The sequence below is a fragment of the Portunus trituberculatus genome, chromosome 43, assembly GCF_017591435.1.
Source record: "Portunus trituberculatus isolate SZX2019 chromosome 43, ASM1759143v1, whole genome shotgun sequence".
Lineage (NCBI taxonomy): Eukaryota > Metazoa > Arthropoda > Malacostraca > Decapoda > Portunidae > Portunus > Portunus trituberculatus.
This window is the reverse complement of record NC_059297.1, coordinates 15,393,394-15,415,676: the sequence shown is the minus strand read 5'-3', so window position 1 is coordinate 15,415,676 and position 22,283 is coordinate 15,393,394. Positions and strand designations below refer to the sequence as shown.

The 22,283-nt window shown below is 41.3% G+C and overlaps 1 protein-coding gene across 3 annotated transcripts in view; it reads left to right on the top strand.

The window, feature by feature from the left end:
- The window catches only part of LOC123517968 (arylsulfatase H-like), a 32,626-nt gene that overhangs the window by 1,362 nt on the left and 8,981 nt on the right, over positions 1-22,283 (top strand). For all 3 annotated transcript variants that reach the window (XM_045278469.1, XM_045278470.1, XM_045278468.1), the window contains 6 exons: positions 2,605-2,768; positions 2,927-3,097; positions 5,232-5,464; positions 11,030-11,205; positions 18,925-19,109; positions 20,299-20,416. In XM_045278469.1, coding sequence (XP_045134404.1) covers positions 2,605-2,768; positions 2,927-3,097; positions 5,232-5,464; positions 11,030-11,205; positions 18,925-19,109; positions 20,299-20,416 — 1,047 coding nt within the window. The remainder of the gene's footprint in view (positions 1-2,604; positions 2,769-2,926; positions 3,098-5,231; positions 5,465-11,029; positions 11,206-18,924; positions 19,110-20,298; positions 20,417-22,283) is intronic.

Genomic DNA, 22,283 nt, shown 5'->3' with positions numbered 1-22,283 from the left:
ATGTATATATATATATATATATATATATATATATATATATATATATATATATATATATATATATATATATATATGTATGTATGTATGTATGTACGTATACTAGATGGTATATGTTAAAGGTTCATTCACACACATCAGTGCCGTGTTAGTTCAGTGTCACTGTCTGTGAAATCAGTGACACTTCAGTGACGTCTATTTACACGCACAAGTAATGCCTGAAATCAGTGATTTTCAAGACGGGAAGTTTCAGATGCTGAATTGGCAATGATACCAGCTGTATGTGCATGTGTAGTATCCCTCTCTCTTCCCTGCCCTAACAAAAAAGTACAGTTTAGTGACAGGATTGGAAAGCTTCTTTAAATGAAGCATGTATGAAGTAATTGGCATATACGGTAATCTGCATGTTTATAATCAGTTAATGAATGTACGAAAGAATAAACAAATAAAAAGGTACAAAAAATCAATAACAGATATTATGTAATATTTTTTTTCTAAATTGACCCATTCCCCAACACTTGAGTGATGGCCCGACAGCAAAAGATTTGAAAAATAAAAAAATAATAAATAAATAAGTAAATAAATAAAAGGACTAAATAGATAAGGGTTAGTAGCCAAATTAAGGATTGTGACCTCTTTGTCTCTGTGCATAGCGTGAGTGGTCTCTGTCATGTTAAAAAAAATCGGGCAATAAAAGCAATAAGCTTGTTCCGTAGTAGAAATGTAGCCTGGTTAATGATCATAGCCATAGATAAATTACACAGTGGGAATCTATAAGATGGGAGATGGAGTAGAACTAGAAAAAGTTCAAAAGAAAAAGGACTTGGGTGTGACAATGGAAGAAAACAATCAACCGGTAAACCATATTGATAGAATTTTCAGAGAGGCGTATAATTTGCTAAGGAATATTGGATTAGCATTTCACTATATAGACAAAGAAACGATGAAGAAATTGATAAGTACTAAAATAAGACCTAGATTGGAATATGCAGGAGTTGTGTGGATCCCACATAAAAAGAAACACACAAGGAAATTGGAGAGACTACAAAAAAATGGCTACAAGAATGGTTCCAGAATTTAAAGGGATGACATATGAGGACAGACTAAAAGCAATGGATCTACCAACCCTGGAACAGAGAAGAGAGGGATCTCATACAAGTTTATAAATTGATTAACGGAATGGATCAAGTGGATAATGAGAAACTAATCCTGAGAGAAGAATATGACATTCGAAGCACAAGATCGCATAGTAAGAAACTGAGAAAGGGAAGATGTCTGAGAGATGTTAAAAAATATAGTTTCCCGCAAAGATGTGTTGAGACTTGGAACAGTTTGAGTGAGGAAGTGGTGTCAGCAATGAGTGTACATAGTTTTAAAGAAAAATTGGATAAGTGTAGATATGGAGACGGGGCCACACGAGCATAAAGCCCAGGCCCTGTAAAACTACAACTAGGTAAATACACACACACACAAAAAAAAAAAAAAAAAAAGACGAGAAGGTCTGGGTTCGAGTCCCAGCGCGGAGAGGCAAATGGGCAAGCCTCTTAGTGCAACCCCTGTACACCTAGTAGCAAGTAGGTACGGGATCTAAGTCGAGGGGTTGTGGGCTCGCTTTCCCAGTGTGATTCAAGAAGTGTGTGTTGTGGTCTCAGTCCTACTCTAAGATCGGTCTATGACCTCTAAGCTCGCTCCGTAATTGGGAGGGCTGGCTGGGTGACCAGCAGACGACCAAGGTGAAAAAGATTACACACACACACACACACACACACACACACCTGGGTGGAGAGAAGAAAGGCTGGGCGGTCTCCTTACAACTGAGCTCCTGTCCACCCAGCAGTGAATGGGTACCGAGTGTTGTCAGGGGTTGTGTCCCGCTTCTCAGGGTGGCGCCCTGCTGGCACCTGCTGCGGCGTGTAGCTGAAGGGTGCAAACCTGTGATCCCCAAACCTGGCTTCTGCCAAACCACAATGATGAAGTGTAAAGCAAACACCACGCAGTGTAGTGGTTAGCATGCTCGACTCACAATCGAGAAGGCCGGGTTCGAGTCCCATGAAGCGCCAAGGCAAATGGGCAAGCCTCTTAATGTGTGGCCCCAGTTCACCTAGCAGTAAATAGGTAAGGGATGTAACTCTAGGAATTATGGCCTCGCTTTCCCGGTGTGTGTTGTATGTGATATGGTCTCAGTCCTACCCGAAGATCGGTCACTGAGCTCTGAGCTCGCTCCATAATGGGGAAAGACTGGCTGGGTGACCAGCAGACAACCGAGGTGAATTACACACACACCGGGTGGTGTAGTGGTTAGCATGCTCGACTCACAATCAAGAGAACCCGGGTTCGAATCCCGAGAAGTGGCGAGGCAAATTTGCAAGCCTCTTAAAGTGTAGACCCTGTTCACCTAGCAGTAAATAGGTACGGGATGTAACTTGAGGGGTTGTGGCCTCGCTTTCCTTCTGTGTGGAGTGTGTTTTGTGGTCTCTGTCCTACCCAAAGATCTGGCTATGAGCTCTGAGCTCGCTCGGTAATGGGAAAGACTGGTTGGGTGACCAGTAGGAGACTATGGTGAATTACTCACAAACATAGACCATCACCTCTACCTTTGGTTCTCAGGAAAGTGGCACCTGGGGATGAACTGCACGCTTTTCGGCCGCTCCTGCCCAGGTCCGCTCAATTATGGTTTTCAGTCATTTTATGGGATACCCGTCACCCTCTTCCAGGAGTTCAGAGGTCTTCATGCCTTCTGGAAGTTCCCACTACATGACCGAAGGTTCCAGGTAAGACGAATAAGTTCAGATAAAATCATGAAATGGTTTAGAACTATAAACTCTTACTCATTTCTTAGGCATGCATATTAGTGGAAATGCGAATACTATAAATATGGTGCCACTGAGAAGAAAAGCTAGTCCTAAGTCAGTACCATTTTCTCCTTCAGGGTCTGGCCGTGGCATGGATGACTGCAATGGTCAGCCTCTTCCTTGCACGTCGCAGAAAAGTCTTGGGGAGCTGCACTGGCGTCCTCCTGCTGATGGCGACACACTTACTTCTTGGCGGGTTTTGGTTCACCTTCGCTCATTACAGCAAAAATTCTGAGACCAGATGGGGTGTAAGTTAACATTTAACAATGTCTGTTTGATCTGCTGCAGTCTCTGACGAGACAGCCAGACGTTACCCTACGGAACGAGCTCAGAGCTCATTATTTCCGATCTTCGGATAGGCCTGAGACCAGGCACACACCACACACCGGGACAACAAGGTCACAACTCCTCGATTTACATCCCGTACCTACTCACTGCTAGGTGAACAGGGGCTACACGTGAAAGGAGACACACCCAAATATCTCCACCCGGCCGGGGAATCGAACCCCGGTCCTCTGGCTTGTGAAGCCAGCGTTCTAACCACTGAGCTACCGGGCGTGTGTAATTCACTGTTTGATCTGTTGCAGTCTCTGACGAGACAGCCAGACGTTACCCTACGGAACGAGCTCAGAGCTCATTGTTTCCCATCTTCGGATAGGCCTGAGACCAGGCACACACCACACACCGGGACAACAAGGTCACAACTCCTCGATTTACATCCCGTACCTACTCACTGCTAGATGAACAGGGGCTACACGTGAAAGGAGACACACCCAAATATCTCCACCCGGCCGGGGAATCGAACCCCGGTCATCTGGCTTGTGAAGCCAGCGCTTTAACCACAGAGCTACCGGGCCGTGTGTGTGTGTGTGTGTGTGTGTGTGTGTGTGTGTGTGTAATTCACCTTGGTCGTCTGCTGGTCACCCAGCCAGTCTTCCCCATTACGGAGCGACCTCAGGCCTCATAGACCGATCTTCGGTAGGACTGAGACCACAACACACTCCACACACCGGGAAAGCGAGGCCACAACCCCTCGAGTTACATCCCGTACCAATTTACTGCTATGTGAACAGGGGCTACACATTAAGAGGCTTGCCCATTTGCCTCGCCGCCTCCGGGACTCGAACCCGGACCCTCTCGAGTGTGAGTCGAGCGTGCTAACCACTACTATACGTGTGTGTGTGTGTGTGTGTGTGTGTGTGTGTGTGTGTGTGTGTGTGTGTATTTACCTAGTTGTATTTACCTAGTTGTAGTTTTACAGGGCCTGGGCTTTATGCTCATGTGGCCCCGTTTCCATATCTACACTTATTCAATCTTACTTTAAAAGTATGCACACTCGTTGCAGACACTACTTCTTCATTTAAACTGTTCCACGTCTCAATACATCTCTGCGGGACACTATATTTTTTAATATCTCTCAGACATCTTCCTTTTCTCAGCTTTTTACTATGCGATCTTGTGCTTCTAATGTCATATTCTTCTCTCAGGATCAGTTTCTCATTATCCACTTGATCCATTTCGTTAATCAATTTATAAACTTGTATCAGATCCCCTCTCTCCCTTCTCTGTTCCAGGTTTGGTAGATCCAAAGCCTTTAGTCTGTCCTCATATGTCATCCCTTCAAATTCTGGAACCATTCTTGTAGCCATTTTTTGTCGTCTCTCCAACTTCCTTATGTGTTTTTTTTATGGGGGCTCCACACAACTCCTGCATATTCAATCTGGGTCTTATTATAGAACTTATTAATTTCTTCATCATTTTTTGTTCATGTAGTGAAATGCTAATCCAATATTCCTTAGCAAATTATATGTCTCTGAAAATTCTATCAATATGGCTTATCAGTTGATTGTTTTCTTTCATCATCAATCCAAGTCCTTTTCCTTTTTTACTTTTTCTAGTTCTACTCCATCTCCCTTCTTAGAAATTCCCACTGGTCGTCTTTCATTCTTTCCCATTTCCATGACATGGCTTTTGTCCAGTTCCTCTTTTTCTTTCTCAGCTTTACCGAGTCCTTCTTCCATCTGTTTCTTGTAATTAGCTACTTCCTTTTTCAGTTCCTCGTTTTCTCCTCTTAGCCTAGCTTCAATTTCTGGAATTCTTTTTCCTGTTCTTCATTCTCTTTAATTCCCATACTCTCCTTTAGCCATTAATCCAATTTACGTTCAATAGTCAACACTCTCTTAAATAGGGAAGTATTTGCCGTATCAAAACCTTCGAATGTGTGTGTGTGTGTGTGTGTGTGTGTGTGTGTGTTCTACTTTTAATCTCGATGTTACTATTTGTCAAAATGCATATCTTTCATATACAAATACTAAGCAACTAAATTACAGTCCTATTTAAGGTGATGTGAACACTGTCTCTCCTGTCTTTTCTCCCACACAGGTGTCACTGTGGCTGTTCAAATATGCCAATTCACGCCTCTTCCGAAATGACCAGGTGGTAGAGGCACCGATAGAGCTGGACGGACTGTCCCAACGCCTAGTTGAAGAATCTCGTCGCTTTCTGGAGGCTCACGCTCGCGACGAGAAACCTTTCTTTCTGATGCACTCCTTTGGTCATGTCCACACACCAATGTTCTCCGCGCCTCATATGGCAGGCAGAAGCAAGCACGGCAGGTTAGAGAGGATATGGAGCATGAGCATTCACTTTTGGTTATTGAGTCTCACTTGTCACTGAAGTTCATAAAAATCATTCGGCATAACTGCTAACAACAGAATAATGCTACAGTGACATGATAGTCAAGACCAATCACAATATGGTTCATCATCAACTTCATATGGCTATTCATCATACCTTCAGATCAATTACTCAGTGCTCTCATGGCACTCCACAGCTGGAAATGATACTGGTTGGCAACGATCAAGATCCTACAAAGAAAATTGTCAGAAGACGCCAGAAAGAGAGAGGCTTACTTACATCCCATCAGATAGATTATTTTCAGAGACAAAATTCCTAAAAAAGAGGCACAAGAAAATGCAAAATGTATGCGTTATAGTAGAACTCATCCGTAGCTACTCACAAGGTGTGGCTCCTCTTGGGTGCGACGTTGCCACTGCTATCAGTAGTGCCAGATCAAGTTGCCAAAAGTTCCCTGTTTTGCCTAAAAATATTTCCCTATTTAGCGCAGCATTTCCCTGTCGTAATTTTTTACTTCTTACATACGTACATACACATTCGTGTGTATGTATATATATATATATATATATATATATATATATATATATATATATATATATATATATATATATATATATATATATATATATATATATATATATATATATATATATATATATATATATATATATATATATATATATATATATATATATATATATATATATATATATATATATATATATATATATATATATATATATATATATATATATATACACACACACACACACACACACACACACACGAATATAATATAGCTGTCATAAGTTCAGCTATCAAGCAGGGCGAGGGAAGGAAGGAGGGACGATATAGGGATCTCATACGTGTCATGACACTGTTTGGGTGAATACGGGTCTCTATCGGTCTCGTAGAATACAGGTTCAGCTAGCTAGCAAGGGCGAGGGAGGAAAGGGAACGGACGGTATACGGGTCTCGTACAAGCCATGACGCTGTTTGGGGATGAGGGAAGGAAGAGTGAACGGTAGAGGAAGGATATAGTGATCGAGAGAGACCTCAGAAGTGGATTGAAATTCAATTGAGAGGGAAAGGAAACAATAAATAATTGATAAAAATTAATACAAATAATTATTGTACGGATGACGGGTGAAGAGGATGGGAGGAGGACAAGGGTGGGGACTGCGGATGAAGGTGTGAGTCCGTTGGTCAAAATTTTCCTAGATTTTGGAACTTTTTGAATTTTCTTCCCTGTTTCCCTGTTGAGACCTAAATTTCCCTAAAACAGGGAAATCTCCCTGCATCTGACAGCTCTGACTGCTATACCTTAACTTTAAAGAAAACGGAGTGATGATCGTTCTCTACTTCACTAAAAGAAGTCAGAAGAGACCCAAATACCTATGCAGCTATATAGTACATTAAATGCAATAAAGATTCTGGTTATATACATGAAAATGAGATAAATAATTTACATATTTGTCAAATAAGTGCACATACGAGTAGAAACACAGAGTAATATATTGAGTGGTTCCTTGCTTGAGTTAAAGGTAAGAATGTTGCCCGATTTGCTTTCTCTTGCAAGAAATATCTATTAAGGCGGAATATGAATTCCTTGGTCTGGCTGCGCAAGACAGTGTATGACGAGGGGGTCCTTCCATGGTAGTGACCAGAGGAGGAGTGAAGTGACACGTGCGTGGCGACCCGACTCATCCCCCCAACCTCCCCGGGAAATTCCACCGTCCATGTATATGAACTAGCTTAATTTATTTTCGTGCATGACAATTATTTATATCATCTACCACTTAATTAAGGTTTCTGAATGTTCTGAGAACGTTTTTTTGATAATGTTATGATTACAGGACAGTGAGTAGTTTGTTTTTATTGGAGATTTGGCACAGTCTGTGAACCTTCCATTAAAGCTAGTTGTGATCTCGTTGAATGTTTCCCTTTGTGTCTCACAACTCAAGGGGGTAGTCACAGCCTACCCTCTAAAAACAGCTCTCCTTCTTCACACAAAACTACATGCACTTACCACACATACACCCTTCACTCCAAATCAAAATTTAAAAGAAAAATGGGACCCAAAATAAACAACGCCTCGGAGTCCCCCTCTGGGGAGGAGACCAAAAATGTCTCCAGGTCGGACACCTCTCCTGTTGAAGACCACAAATGCCTTGACACCTCCCTCAACTTTTTCTACATTAACTTCTGCAACATTCGCGGTCTTAGATCTAATTTTCAATCTGTGGAACACCACCTCTCCTCTACTAAACCTCATCTTTTCCTCACCGAAACACAGCTATCTGAGGCAACTGACAGTAGCCCCTTTTCTGTTCCCTCCTACTTTCTCTATTCTCATTTTCATTCCAAAGCTGGATGTTGCGTCTATGTACGCAACGACTTAACTTGCTCTTGTGCCCACGCTCTTGAGTCTTCCGAATTTTCCACCATCTGGCTACGACTTAACAGTCACTCTCAAACTAAATTCATCTGTGCTGTTTATCTCTCCCTAACTCTTCTGACTATAGTAATTTCTTCGACTACTTAACTTCTAAAGTGGAGCACATTCTGTCCCTCTACCCTTTCGCTGAGATTTCCATTCTTGGAGATTTCAATGTTCACCACCAGCTTTGGCTTTCCTCTCCTTCACTGACCACCCTGGTGAACTAGCCTTCAACTTTGCTATCCTCCATGACCTAGAGCAACTGGTGCAACACCCTACTCGTATTCCTGACCGTCTTGGAGACACGCCCAACATTCTTGATCTCTTCCTCACCTCTAACCCTTCTGCTTATGCTGTCACCCTTTCATCTCCGTTGGGCTCCTCCGATCACAATCTCATTTCTGTATCTTGTCCTATTTTTCCAATCCTCCGCAGGATCCCCAAAGCGAAGGTGCCTCTGGCGTTTTGCCTCTGCCAGTTGGGGGACCTGAGGAGGTATTATGCTGATTTTCCTGGAATGATTATTGCTTCCGTGTCAGAGACCCATCTCTTTGTGCTGAACGCATAACAGAGGTGTTAGTATCTGGCATGGAGGCGTACATTCCTCATTCTTTTCTCAACCTAAACCTTCTAAACCTTGGTTTAACTCAGCCTGTTCTCGTGCTATACATGATAGAGAGGTTGCCCACAAAAGGTACTTGAGCCTTCCATCTCCTGAATCTCATGCACTTTATATCTCTGCCCGGAATCATGCCAAGTCTGTTCTTCAACTTGCCAAACACTCTTTCATAAATAGGAAATGTCAAAATCTTTCAAACTCAAACTCTCCTCGTGACTTCTGGCATCTAGCCAAAAACATCTCAAATAACTTCACTTCTTCATCTTTCCTCCTTTATTTCATCCTGATGGCACCACTGCCATCTCTTCTGTCTCTAAAGCTGAACTCTTTTCTCAAACTTTTGCTCACAACTCCACCTTGGACGATTCTGGGTTTGTCCCTCCTTCTCCTCCTCCCTCTGACTATTTCATGTCTACAATCAAAATTCTTCGTAATGATGTTTTCCATGCCCTTGCTGGCCTAAACCCTCGGAAGGCTTATGGACCTGATGGGGTCCCTCCTATTGTTCTCAAAAACTGTGCTTCTGTGCTTGCACTCTTCCAACTTTGTCTATCGACTTGTACCTTTCCTTCCTGCTGAAAGTTCGCCTACATTCAGCCTGTTCTTAAAAAGGGTGACCGTTCTATCCCCTCAAACTACCGTCTTATAGCTTTAATCTCTTGCTTGTCTTAAGTTTTTGAATCTATCCTGAATAGGAAGATTCTCAAACATATGTCACTTCACAATCTTCTGTCTGATTGCCAGTATGGCTTTCGTCAAAGTCGCTCTACTAGTGATCTTCTGGCTTTCCTTACTGAGTCTTGGTCATCCTCTTTTAGAGATTTCGGTGAAACTTTTGCTGTTGCATTAGACATATCAAAAGCTTTTGATAGAGTCTGGCATAAAGCTTTGATTTCAAAACTGCCCTCCTACGGCTTCTATCCTTCTCTCTGCAACTTTATCTCAAGTTTCCTTTCCGACCGCTCTATTGCTGCTGTGGTAGACGGCTACTGTTCTTCTCCTAAACCTATTAATAGTGGTGTTCCTCAGGGTTCTGTCCTGTCACCCACTCTCTTTCTATTATTCATTAATGACCTTCTTAACCAAACTTCTTGCCCTATCCACTCCTACGCTGATGATACCACCCTACATCTTTCCACGTTCTTTCAGAGACGTCCAACCCTTCAGGAAATCAACAGATCACGCGGGGACGCCACGGAACGCCTGACTTCCGATCTTTCTAAGATTTCCGATTGGGGCAGAGAAAATCTAGTAGTTTTCAATGCCTCAAAACTCAATTCCTCCATCTATCAACTCGACACAACCTTCCAGACAACTATCCCTCTTCTTCAATGACACTCAACTGTCTCCTCTTCCACAATGAATATCCTCGGTCTGTCCTTTGCTCATAATCTTAACTGGAAACTTCACATCTCATCTCTTGCTAAAACAGCTTCTATGAAGTTAGGTGTTCTGAGGCGTCTCCGACAGTTTTTCTCGCCCCTCCAACTGCTTACTCTGTATAAGGGCCTTATCCGTCCCTGTATGGAGTACTCTTCGCATGTTTGGGGGGGTTCCAGTCACACAGCTTTGCTTGATAGGGTGGAATCAAAAGCTCTTCGTCTCATCAACTCCCCTTCTCTGACTAACTGTCTTCAGTCTCTTTCTCACCGCCGAAATGTTGCATCCCTTTCTATATTTTATCGCTATTTTTATGGTAACTGTTCTACTGATCTTGCTAACTGCGGCCACGCTACACAAGGCTTTCTTCTTCCTCTCATCCCTATTCTGTCCAACTCTCTAATGCAAGAGTTAACCAGTACGCTTAATCATTCATCCCTTTCACTGGTAAACTCTGGAACTCCCTCCCTGCATCTGTATTTCCGAATTCCTACAACTTGTCTTCTTTTAAGAGGGAGGTATCAAGGCATTTGCTCCCCTAATTCTGGCTGACGGTTTTGGCACTTTTGAAGTCTTTGGAGAGCCAGCGCTCAAGTGGGCCTTTTTCTAACTTTCTTTTTTTTACCCTTGGCTGGCCCTCTTCCCTACGTAAAAAAAAAAAAATTTTTTAATTGTCTCACGGCAAACATGACCAACGCCCTATGGGTAGGTACGGATGAGTTTTAGTATAGTATAAGAGGAACTGACACTGATGAAATCTACCTAAATGGAAAAAAGATATCAAAATATGATTGAGCCTTGATGATCATCTTGCCATGACTAGCAATGTGTCAGTAGTGCATGTGTATCAAGTGTCCATATAACAATGTCCCATAGAGAAAGCTATCCACCCTTAAACTCCATTTTTTTGTCTTTTCATGATGCTCTGATGATGGACGTGATTCCTGTAAGCAACAATGCCCGCTGATACATTTCTACTTGATCTTAATACTTGTATTAAGTTTCCCTTGAACGAGACACCTCGTACTTATTAAGTTCACTTTTCTCAATATATGCTGCACTAGGCGATGGCCTTTGCATCCTTGTCGTTCTATATTATTATAGCTATGGAGACAACGTGGAAGAAATGGACGACAGTGTGGGAAAGGTCCTGGCCACTCTGGCAGAGTTGGGTCTAGAGGACAACACTGTAGTTTATTTCACATCAGACCAGGGAGGCCACCTTGAGGCTGTAGAGGACACTGGAGAGCGAATTGGAGGACACAACGGACGCTTTAAAGGTCAGACACCTCTCCGTAAAAAGAAAGGCACCATAGGAAAGCATGTCTTACAGGAAAGTTTCTGAAGCTTTATGATGTACATTAGTTGAGCTGTTTTCATTTTCTTTCATTGTTAAGCTTATGGTAAACATTAATGTAAATTATGGTATACAGTCAACCCTCGGCTATCGCGACTTCAGTTATCGCATTTTATTGCCATCGCACACCCATGAAAAGCTGCTAAAATTTCATTATCGCGACCTCAGATGCCTGCTATCGCACGCCCCGCCATGACGTCATGGAATATCTGACCGCTCATTGGCCAAAACCACCTTCCCGCCAAGATCAATGCGGCTATCGCGTTTCCGGCTATAGCAAAGCTATTTCGGCCCCAATTGGGAGCGATAGCCGAGGGTTAAGTGTAATCTAATCCAAGATTAGTTTCTTGTCCAAGCATACTTGAATCTTTTCGTATCACAGACACCAAGCAGGATTTTTTGTATTCAAACACGACTCTTTTTTTTTCTATTCTTCTATGGAATTCACACACACACACACATACACACACACACACGGCCCGGTAGCTCAGTGGTTAGAGCGCTGGCTTCACAAGCCAGAGGACCTGGCCTGGTCTCAGGTCTCTGAAGATCTGAAATAATGAGTGAGTGAGGATGTAAATCGAGGAGTTGTGTCTGGCTGTCTGTCTGTGACTGCAGTCTCAGATCAAACAGTGAAATAATGACCTCTGAGCACACACACACACACACACACACACACACACACACACACACACACACACACACACACACACACACACACACACACACACACACACACACACAAACACATACAAAATAAGATCTAGATTGGAATATGCAGGAATTGTGTAAAAAGAAACACATAAGGAAATTGGAGAGACTACAAAAAATGGCTACAAGAATGGTTCCAGAATTTAAAGGGATGACATATGAGGAAAAACTAAAAGCAATGGATCTACCAACCCTGGAACAGAGAAGAAAGAGGGGATCTGATACAAGTGTATAAATTGATTAACAGAATGGATCAAGTGGATAATGAGAAACTAATCCTGAGAGAAGAATATGACATTAGAAGCACAAGATCGTATAGTAAGAAACTGAAGAAGGGAAGATCTCTGAGAGATGTTAAAAAGTATAGTTTCCTTCAAAGATGTGTTGAGATGTGGAACAGTTTGAGTGAGGAAGTGGTGTCAGCAACTAGTGTGCATAGTTTTAAAGAGAAATTGGATAAGTGTAGATATGGAGACGATGCCACATGAGCATAAAGCTCAGGCCCTGTAAAACTACAACTAGGTAAATACACACACACACACACACACACACACACACACACACACACACACACACACAAAACTGTTTGAAAAGTATGGGGGCCTGGAAACGAGTTATGACAATGTAAAGAAAGACTGTGCCGATATGAAGAAGGAAAATGAAGCACTGAAAGAGGAAGTTAAGCTAATTAAAGTGAATTGCGAAAAATGTGGAGAATCTCTAGGAAAAGTGATGGAGAAGCAGGCTGAATGGAAAAAAAGTCAGGAAGTGGAAAGAAAGGAGGTAAATTACAAAGTTGCAAGTCTGGAAAAGGAAATCAAAGAGTCTGGGGAGAAAACTTTGGGCCTTGCTGAAATTATAGATCAACAGATCATAGAAGAGAAGATTGCTGAGAAAGTGGTGAAGGTTATTAAGTCAAATGAGACATTGGTGAGGGAAACTGTAGACAAAAAGAGATGTGTGGTGATATTTGGTGTGGAGGAGGATAAGACACCGAGTAAAATGGAGAGAGAGAAAACATAAAAAGGTGATAAATAATATCATTAATGTGGTGCAGGAGGAGGAAAAGACCTAGTACAAGAAATAGAGGACTTCCATAGAATTGGAAAGTTCACAAGAGAAGGTATGAGGCCAATAAGAATCAAACTTAAGTCACAAAAGGATGTAGATGAATTGGTGGAGAAGTCATGGAGGCTAGCCCAGCAGGAAACAACAAGGAAGATTTGGTTGAGAAGAGATCTCGGTGAAAAGGAAAGAGAAATGTTAAATGAGTTGAGAAAGGAGGCTTTGAAAAAATGAAGAGAGGACAGAAGAGGAGAAGAAAGAGTTTTTCTGGAGAATCTTGGATATGAGACTGAGGAAGTGGTTCATAACCCAGAAAAGTACAGCAAGAAAGGACTAAAGAAACTTACGTATGAGCGGAATGTAATGTATTCCAACATAAATGGAGTGATATCGGGATTTTAGAACTCAACGATTACTTGAGGGACAAGAACCCAGATATTGTGGGTCTTACTGAAACAAAACTGAGAGAGGGAGAAGACCTGATGATGGTTGGAGAAGGAAATATAATGTTTGGAAAAGAAATAGAGTAGGTAAGATGGGAGGAGGAGTGATGTTGCTGGTTAAAAAGATATAAAGGTGGATCAAGTGAAAGAAGGTATGGGAAAGGCAGAAGTGCTAAAGATCAGAGCAGAAACTAATGAAGGAAAAAGAGGCACTACATAGTGGTGTACGTACCACCTAAGACAAATGCATGGTCAGTACAGGAATATGAAGAAATGATAAGTGATACAGGAACATGTCTGGAAGAAATGTTGGGTGGCTGTGAACGAACTATAATGATGGGAGATTTTAATTGTAAAGAGGTGTGTTGGGAGGACTGGTCAATGGAAGGATCAGAGACAACATGGGAAATACACTATTGACACTGGCAATGGAAAATGTGTTAACTCAGTGGGTCAAAGAAGATACTAGGTTTGGAGGAGAGGGAGCATCGTCAAGACTGGACTTGGTCTTTAGTACAGAGCCAATGGTCATTGAGGAGATGAGGGTGGAGTGCCCTTTAGCAAAGAGTGATCATGCAGTTTTGGAGTTCAAGGTGATAGATGAAGAGAAATCTAGAAGAAATGAAGAATATAAAGTGGGAAGATGGAATTATGCCAAGACAGATTTTGGAAACCTAAAGAAATTCTTTCAAGAGACAAATTGGATGAAATTCAAGAGTGCTAAGGAGCAAATGAAAAGTGGAAGGAATTTATAAAAATATACAAAGAAGGTGAGAAAAATTTGTACCAATAAGACAACATAGAGAAGTTGGAAAGCAGGACTGGTTTAACGATAGATGTGAAAAGGCTAGAACAAGAAAAGAGGATGCATGGAAGAGGTGGAGAAGGAAAAGACGGATTAAGCAGTGGGAAAGTTACAAAAGAGCAAGAAATGAATATGTGTTGATTAGAAGAGAAGAAAGAAAGAAACAAGAAAAGGATATAATTGATAAATGTAAAGACCAACCAAGGCTTTTTACAGACATGTGAACAACAACATCAAAAATAGAGAAAGTATTGAAAGTTTAGAAGTAAATGGAGTATGCAGTGAAGATCCCAGGAAATGGCAGAGGCTATGAATGGATGCTTTCGGAAGGTATTCACAAAGGAGACTGCTTTTGACAAACCACTGGTAATGGAACAGAAAGGGATTATGAAGGAGTTTCAAGTAACTGTGGAGGAGATCAAGAACATGATGGGGAGTTTAGAAGTGAGAAAAGCTGTGGGACCTGATGGGGTATCAGGATGGATTTTAAGAGAATGCAGGAGCAACTGGCAGAAAAAGTTTGTGAAGTAATTGATGCCTCATTAAGGGAAGGTGTAGTGCCCCAAGACTGGAAAAGAGCTAACATTGTCCCAATCTATAAATCAGGTAACAAGAGAGACCCATTGAACTATAGACCAGTGTCACTTACAAGTGTGGTAGCTAAGATGTGTGAGAGGGTGGTGAAGAATAGATGGACAGACTTCTTGGAGAAAATGACATACTTTGTGAGTGTCAATTTGGTTTTAGAAAAGGGCGTTCATGCACGACAAACCTGATATGTTACTATTCGAGGGTGATAGATGTAATACAGGAAAGAGATGGTTGGGCTGATGGAATATATCTGGATTTAAAAAAGGCCTTTGATAAGGTACCACACCGGAGACTGATCTGGAAACTTGAAATGGTAGGAGGAGTGCATGGCAGTTTACTAAAATGGATGGAAGACTTTTGGTAGGAAGAGAAATGAGAACAATAATTAAGGACAGACCATCAGAATGGGGATTGGTGGAGAGTGGAGTTCCACAGGGATCAGTGTTGGCACCAGTAATGTTCGCGGTCTACATAAATGACATGGTGGATGGGGTGTCCAGTTATGTGAGCCTATTTGCAGACGATGCAAAATTGTTAAGAAAAGTGAGATGTGACAAAGATTGCGAACTACTCCAGGAAGACTTGGACAGAATATGGAAATGGAGCTGTACATGGCAAATGGAGTTCAACACGACAAAATGCAAGAAAATAGAGTTTGGCAAGAGTGAAAGAAGAATCAGGAGTATGTACAAGATAGGAAATGAAGACATAAAACCAGTCATGAAGAAAAAGACCTTGGGGTGACAATTACCAATGACCTATCGCCAGAGAGACATATAAACAAAATAATTGGAGAAGTATTGAACTTATTGAGGAACATAAGAGTGGCGTTCAGATATTTAGATGAAGAAATGATGAAGAAAATAATTACTGCAATGATAAGACCGAGGCTTGAATATGCAACAATACAGTGGGCTCCGAACTTAAAGAAACACATAAGGAAACTAGAGAAAGTACAGAGGGCTGCAACAAAATGGTGCCTGACTTAAGAGATTTGACTTATGAAGACAGACTGAAAAGAATGCAACTTCCGACCCTGGAAAACAGAAGAGAAAGGGGAGACCTGATAGCAATATACAGAGTGATGATTGGCATGGAAAAATGGATAGGGAAGATCTGTGTATGTGGAATGAAAGAATGTCGAGAGGGCATGGGAAAAAACTAAAATGGCCACTTATAGGAGAGATGTGAAAAAATATAGCTTCCCTCATAGAAGGGTGGAAGCATGGAATAGTTTAGACGTGGAAGTGGTCAACGCAAGGAATATTCATGATTTTAAGAAAAAGCTGGACATTAATAGATATGGAGACGGGACAACACGAGCATAGCTCTTTTCCGTATGTTACAATTAGGTAAATACAATTAGGTAAATACACACACACACACACACACACACACACACACACACACACACACACACACACACACACACAAATGGGCAAGTTTTTAATGTGTGGCCCTGTTCACCTAGCAGTAAATAGGCAGGGATGTAATCGAGGGGTTGTGGCCTCGCTTTCCCGGTGTATGGACTGTGTGTTGTGGTCTTAGTCCTACCCGAAGATTGGTCTATGAGCTTTGAGCTCACTCTGTAATGGGGAAGCCTGGCTGGGTGACCAACAGGCGACTGAGGTGAATTACACACACACACACACACACACAATGAGAAACACATTAACAAGATTTTTGGGAAAACATATAACATGCTTCAAAATATTGGCCTTGCATTCCACTACCTAGATGAAGGAATGATGAAGAAGATATTATGTACCTTAATAAGACCCCAGTTAGAATATGCAGCATGTGTCTGGTCACTGCATATGAAGAAAAATGTGAAGAAGGTGGAAAGGGTACAGAGGCTGGCAACAAGGATGGTACCAGGACTCAGGAGTTAGACTATGAGGAAAGACTGAGGAAGCTGGGGCTGACCACATTAGAAGAGAGAAGAACAAGAGGAGACATGATAACTATGTATAAATTGGTGAACAAGATTGACATACTGGACAGAGAGTTGATAAAGGTGACCACAAGTAATCATCTCCGAGGACATGGAAAAAAGCTAATAAAAGACATCTGTCTAAATGACGTGAGAAAATACAGTTTCCCGCATTGTAGCATTGATAAGTGGAATAAACTGAGCAGTGATGTCGTTGACGCGGTGTGTGTCAATCAGATGAAAGGGAGATATGACAGGAATGGACAAGCAGACAGGTCACAGAGAGCTTAGCTCGGGCCCTGTAATACACAAATAGGTAAATACACACACACACACACACACACACACACACACACACACACACACACACACACAAACACACATACACACACACACAAACATACATACACACGGCCCGGTAGCTCAGTGGTTAAAGCGCTGGCTTCACAAGCCAGAGGACTGGGGTTCGATTCCCCGGCCAGGTAGAGATATTTGGGTGTGTCTCCTTTCACGTGTAGCCCCTGTTCATCTAGCAGTGAGTAGGTACGGAATGTAAATCGAGGAGTTGTGACCTTGTTGTCCCGGTGTGTGGTGTGTGCCTGGTCTCAGGCCTATCCCAAGATCGGAAATAATGACCTCTGAGCTCGTACCGTAGGGTAACGTCTGGCTGTCTCATCAGAGACTGCAGCAGATCAAACAGTGAATTACACACACACAGAGGGAGAGAGAGAGAGAGAGAGAGATACTTAGTTAAACGAAAAAAATATATATAGAATACAAATCCCAATAACTGGTTTGGTCTATCAAATTTTAACACGTGTATTATTTCATAAGACATCGCAAAGTTGGAAAATAAATTGGTGTGACTCCATGTAAACTCATCTTGCTTATAGTGCACAACAGAATTTGATCACTTCCTCCTTATCATCATATCATCTGCATATGAGATCACAAGCGCATGCTCAAAATTGCTGAAAGCATCTCTTAAGAAGGGAAATCTAAGCAACAAGGCCTTCGTTCACAAAATTATCTCCTTATTTATAACCATGTCAAAAGACGTTAATGCACTTATCGCATCATTATGGCAACAATAGTCTCCATGCCTTGTGTCATGGCAAAACTGACATAGGAGGCCAGTGACAGATTAAAAAAATTTACCTTGGGCTAGGCAGAAACACGATAGCTAAGTATCTATCAGCTCCCAGGCCAGCAACTATATAGATACAGCTGGAACTTGGGTGGAATGTCAAGTAGGATAGTAAAATGTTGAGAAGGAGCTTGTCAGTTGGGTGCTGGCTGGAGTCTAATTTGGATGAAGGTGCACAGGTATGTTATCTGGTTGTTGCTTACCAAGAGGACTGACATCGGTTTCTTCCAGAATGATCCAACTTGATCCCTATTGTTTCATCCATTCATCATGGTGATTTTTTTTTAATGTTAGGCCTATAGTGCCTGTAGGTCTACTTGAAGAGTATGTATGGAAGTGCTGTTCAGCTTCCACCCCTTAGTGGCACAGGCAATTTCATTCATAGTGGCACCCATATTAGGGCCCATATCACCACCCAAGCGCATCTCTGATGTAACCACCTAGAACCTGGGTATCATGGTCACATTGGTAACTTTAAACCACTCAACAAATGGCATATTTTCGAGATTGTTATACTTTAATTGAATTAATACCCATTAAGAGTAATTTTCATGATGGAGTGATAGTTTCACCAATCCTCTTTACTTTCATCCCAATGCTGGCAATTCACACATTAGAGTAAAGGCATTAATTAATTTATATCTTACAAGACTGCAGAGAATTTTTAAATTGTCATCAAATGTTACATATCACAATTACATCTAACTTAACAAAAACATCTCACCATCTCATTGTTGCAGTCTCCTCTAGCGCAAAAATATTCCTCGTCAAGTTCATGTCTCACTGACAGAAAGATTTGTTGTAGTGATTTAATCAGCTGCTCAACACAAACATGTAAAGATGGCATGAGATCCTAACCACATGAGAAATATGTAGAGATCATTCAAATTCCTCTTTCAGCATCTGTGCTATGAAGACTTAAAATTGTTATCTGTTCCCTATAACAGGTGGAAAGCGGCAGGGTGGGTCAGAAGGTGGCATCCGAGTACCAGGAATATTCAGGTGGCCAGGGCATATCCCCAGAGGAGTGACCCTTGATACGCCCACCTCCCATATGGACTTGATGCCCACTTTGCTCTCCCTGGCTGGTCTTCCTCGAGTCCACACTCTCGTGCCTCAAGCCATGGACAAGGTAATGTGCTACCTCCTCTCCAATTTTCAGTCAATCTTATGCTGTGGACTGTCAGTCTGGTCTTTCCACTGAGTGAAGACTAATAATTTGCATATATGTATTCAAAACTATTTATTTGATTTATATCTGAGTAAGACTTTCAGCTAAATTCATGTGGGATGGTGCCAAACAATGATAGCTCCCACTCCCTACCCAGGATAAACGAAGCATGATAGGAAAAAAAATAAAGTGCTGTTAGATAACACAATTCATAGTTAGATTACACTTACTAGTTCAGTATTCAGCGTTCGCTCCTTTGGCCCCACGAACACCTTGAAGATGACCAGGATAGGAAGATAAAAGTAACTCTTGAAGAACAATGTTGAAGAAAGAATGCTGTCTGAATCTCTATCAACTCAATTTAATTGTTCCAGGATTGAGGAGCACATTGATACTGTCCTTCGAGAAATGGAGTTAGATCAATGCAGAGCTTTTTGAGTCACTTTTCTCTTCAAGGTGTTTGTGATGCCAGTGGAGTGAACACTGAATATTGAGCTTGTAAGTGTAAACCAACAATGAATTGTGTTATCTATCGATAGTTTTGTTTTTCTTCTATCATGCTTCATTTATCCTGGGTTTGGGATGGGGCTATCATTATTTGGCACTCCTTATATATATATATATATATATATATATATATATATATATATATATATATATATATATATATATATATATATATATATATATATATATAAAGAGAGAGAGAGAGAGAGAGAGAGAGAGAGAGAGAGAGAGAGAGAGAGAGAGAGAGAGAGAGAGAGAGAGAGAGAGAGAGAGAGAGAGAGAGAGAGAGAGAGAGAGAGAGAGGGGGGGGGGATTGATGGATGGATGGATGGATGGATTGATGGATGGATGGATGGATGGATGGATGGATGGATGGATGGATGGATGGATGGATGGATGGATGGATAGATGGATGGATAGATAAATAAATAAATAGATACATACATACATAAATGTTACTTCACAAGATACAAGATAGTGGCATTACTCATGTTAACATATCATACTGCTGATCACATCATTATCACAATGCCACTTCCATATAGTTGTAGCATCCGTAGAACAAATTTTATTGGTTGACTTTGAGTTGCTTAATTATGCTTGATATACTGACAATAAGAAAATCTTATGGTCTGGGTCATAGGAGCTGGATGGCGAGGACATTTCTGAACTGCTACTGAAGGGAGCCAAAGGAAGCAAGACACCGAGGCTGTTCCTTCACCACTGTGGAACATCACTACATGCTGTAAGGATGGACACAGGTGAGAGAGAGAGAGAGAGAGAGAGAGAGAGAGAGAGAGAGAGAGAGAGAGAGAGAGAGAGAGAGAGAGAGAGAGAGAGAGAGAGAGAGAGAGAGAGAGAGAGAGAGAGAGAGAGAGAGAGAGAGAGAGAGAGAGAGAGAGAGAGAGAGAGAGAGAGAGAGAGAGAGAGAGAGAGAGAGAGAGAGAGAGAGAGAGAGAGAGAGAGAGAGAGAGAGAGAGAGAGAGAGAGAGAGAGAGAGAGAGAGAGAGAGAGAGAGAGAGAGAGAGAGAGAGAGAGAGAGAGAGAGAGAGAGAGAGAGAGAGAGAGAGAGAGAGAGAGAGAGAGAGAGAGAGAGAGAGAGGTAGTTCCATGAAACCTTTAAGGTTAATGTGGAAAATAGATGCTCCCACCCAATATCTTTTTTCAATTGTGGATAGGATACATATGCTACTTGAGGTGGGTTCACACCAGCTGAAATCAAAAGCTTTTCATCTTATCAATTCCTCTCTCCTCTAAATGACTGTCTTCAGCCTCCTTCTCACTGTCAGAATGTTGCATCTCTTGCTATCTTTTATCTTGCTATGCTATGCTAATAATGTGATGTCATGGGCCAAAGGTGGTGACTTTGTGACATGACTATTCACACCATGAGTGATGCTATACTATCAAAAGGTACTCCCATAAACTAGCACACCATTCTTCATTAGCTTAGTGCATTTGCAGCATTATGGGTGTTCCTCAGGATTCTGTCCTGTCATCGACACCCTTCCTTTTCTTCATCAATAATCTTCTAAATCAAACTTCTTGTCTTATTCATTCCAACACTGATGATAGCACCATGCATTTTCCACATCTTTTCATACATGAGAGAGTAAACAGATCATGCAGGGAAGCCACAGACCATCTGACTTCTGATCTCTGTAAAACTTCTGATTGGAGCAGAGCAAACTTAATATTCTTTAATGCCTCAAAAACATAATTCCTCCTTCCATCAGCTTGACACAACCCTCCAGACAACTATCCTCTCTTCTTCAACAACATTCAACTGTTCTCTTCTTCTATACTGAACATCCTCAGTGTGTTCTTTACTTGTAATACAAACTGGAAACTTAACATCTCATTTCTAGTTAAAGTAGCTTCTATGAAGTGAGGTATTCTGAGTTGCTTCTGCCAGTTTTCTCATTCTCAGCTGCTAACTCTGTTGAGGGGCCTTATCCTTCCATGTATGGTGGATGCTTCACATGCTTGGTGGAGTTGTACGCAAACTGTTCAATTCACGCAAACTAGTCTTCTGATCTTGATAACTACATTCATCTCCTCCCCTGGCCTTGTTGCTGTATTTTCACCTTCCAATAACTTGACTCACTCAAGAGTGGTTTAAAGACACTTATCCCGTTATCTTTTCATGAAAGCTTTTGACCCTGTTTAAAGTACTAGCATATCATTGGACCTCATGGCTGGTTCCTACCTTGTTTGAACTACATCAAACAATAAAAAAAAAATTCCTAATCAAGTGCTTCAAAACCTCACTGAGAGTAGTTATTATTTCAGCAACTGTTTACTGTCTCCTCTTAATGAGGTTAGGTTTAGCTAAGTTAATCTCTTAGGTTATGTTGGTTAGTTTAGGTCAGCCCACACAAGCTAGGATGAGGGGGGGAGGCAATGAAATTTCACCTTGTTAAACTAGTCAAAATCCAGAAAAAAAAGAAAATAATATATATTATATATGTATATATATATATATATATATATATATATATATATATATATATATATATATATATATATATATATATATATATATATATATATATATATATATATATATATATATATATATGAAGTAATTTTGCTCTCCCATTTAAGAACTCAATTTTCCCCAATTGG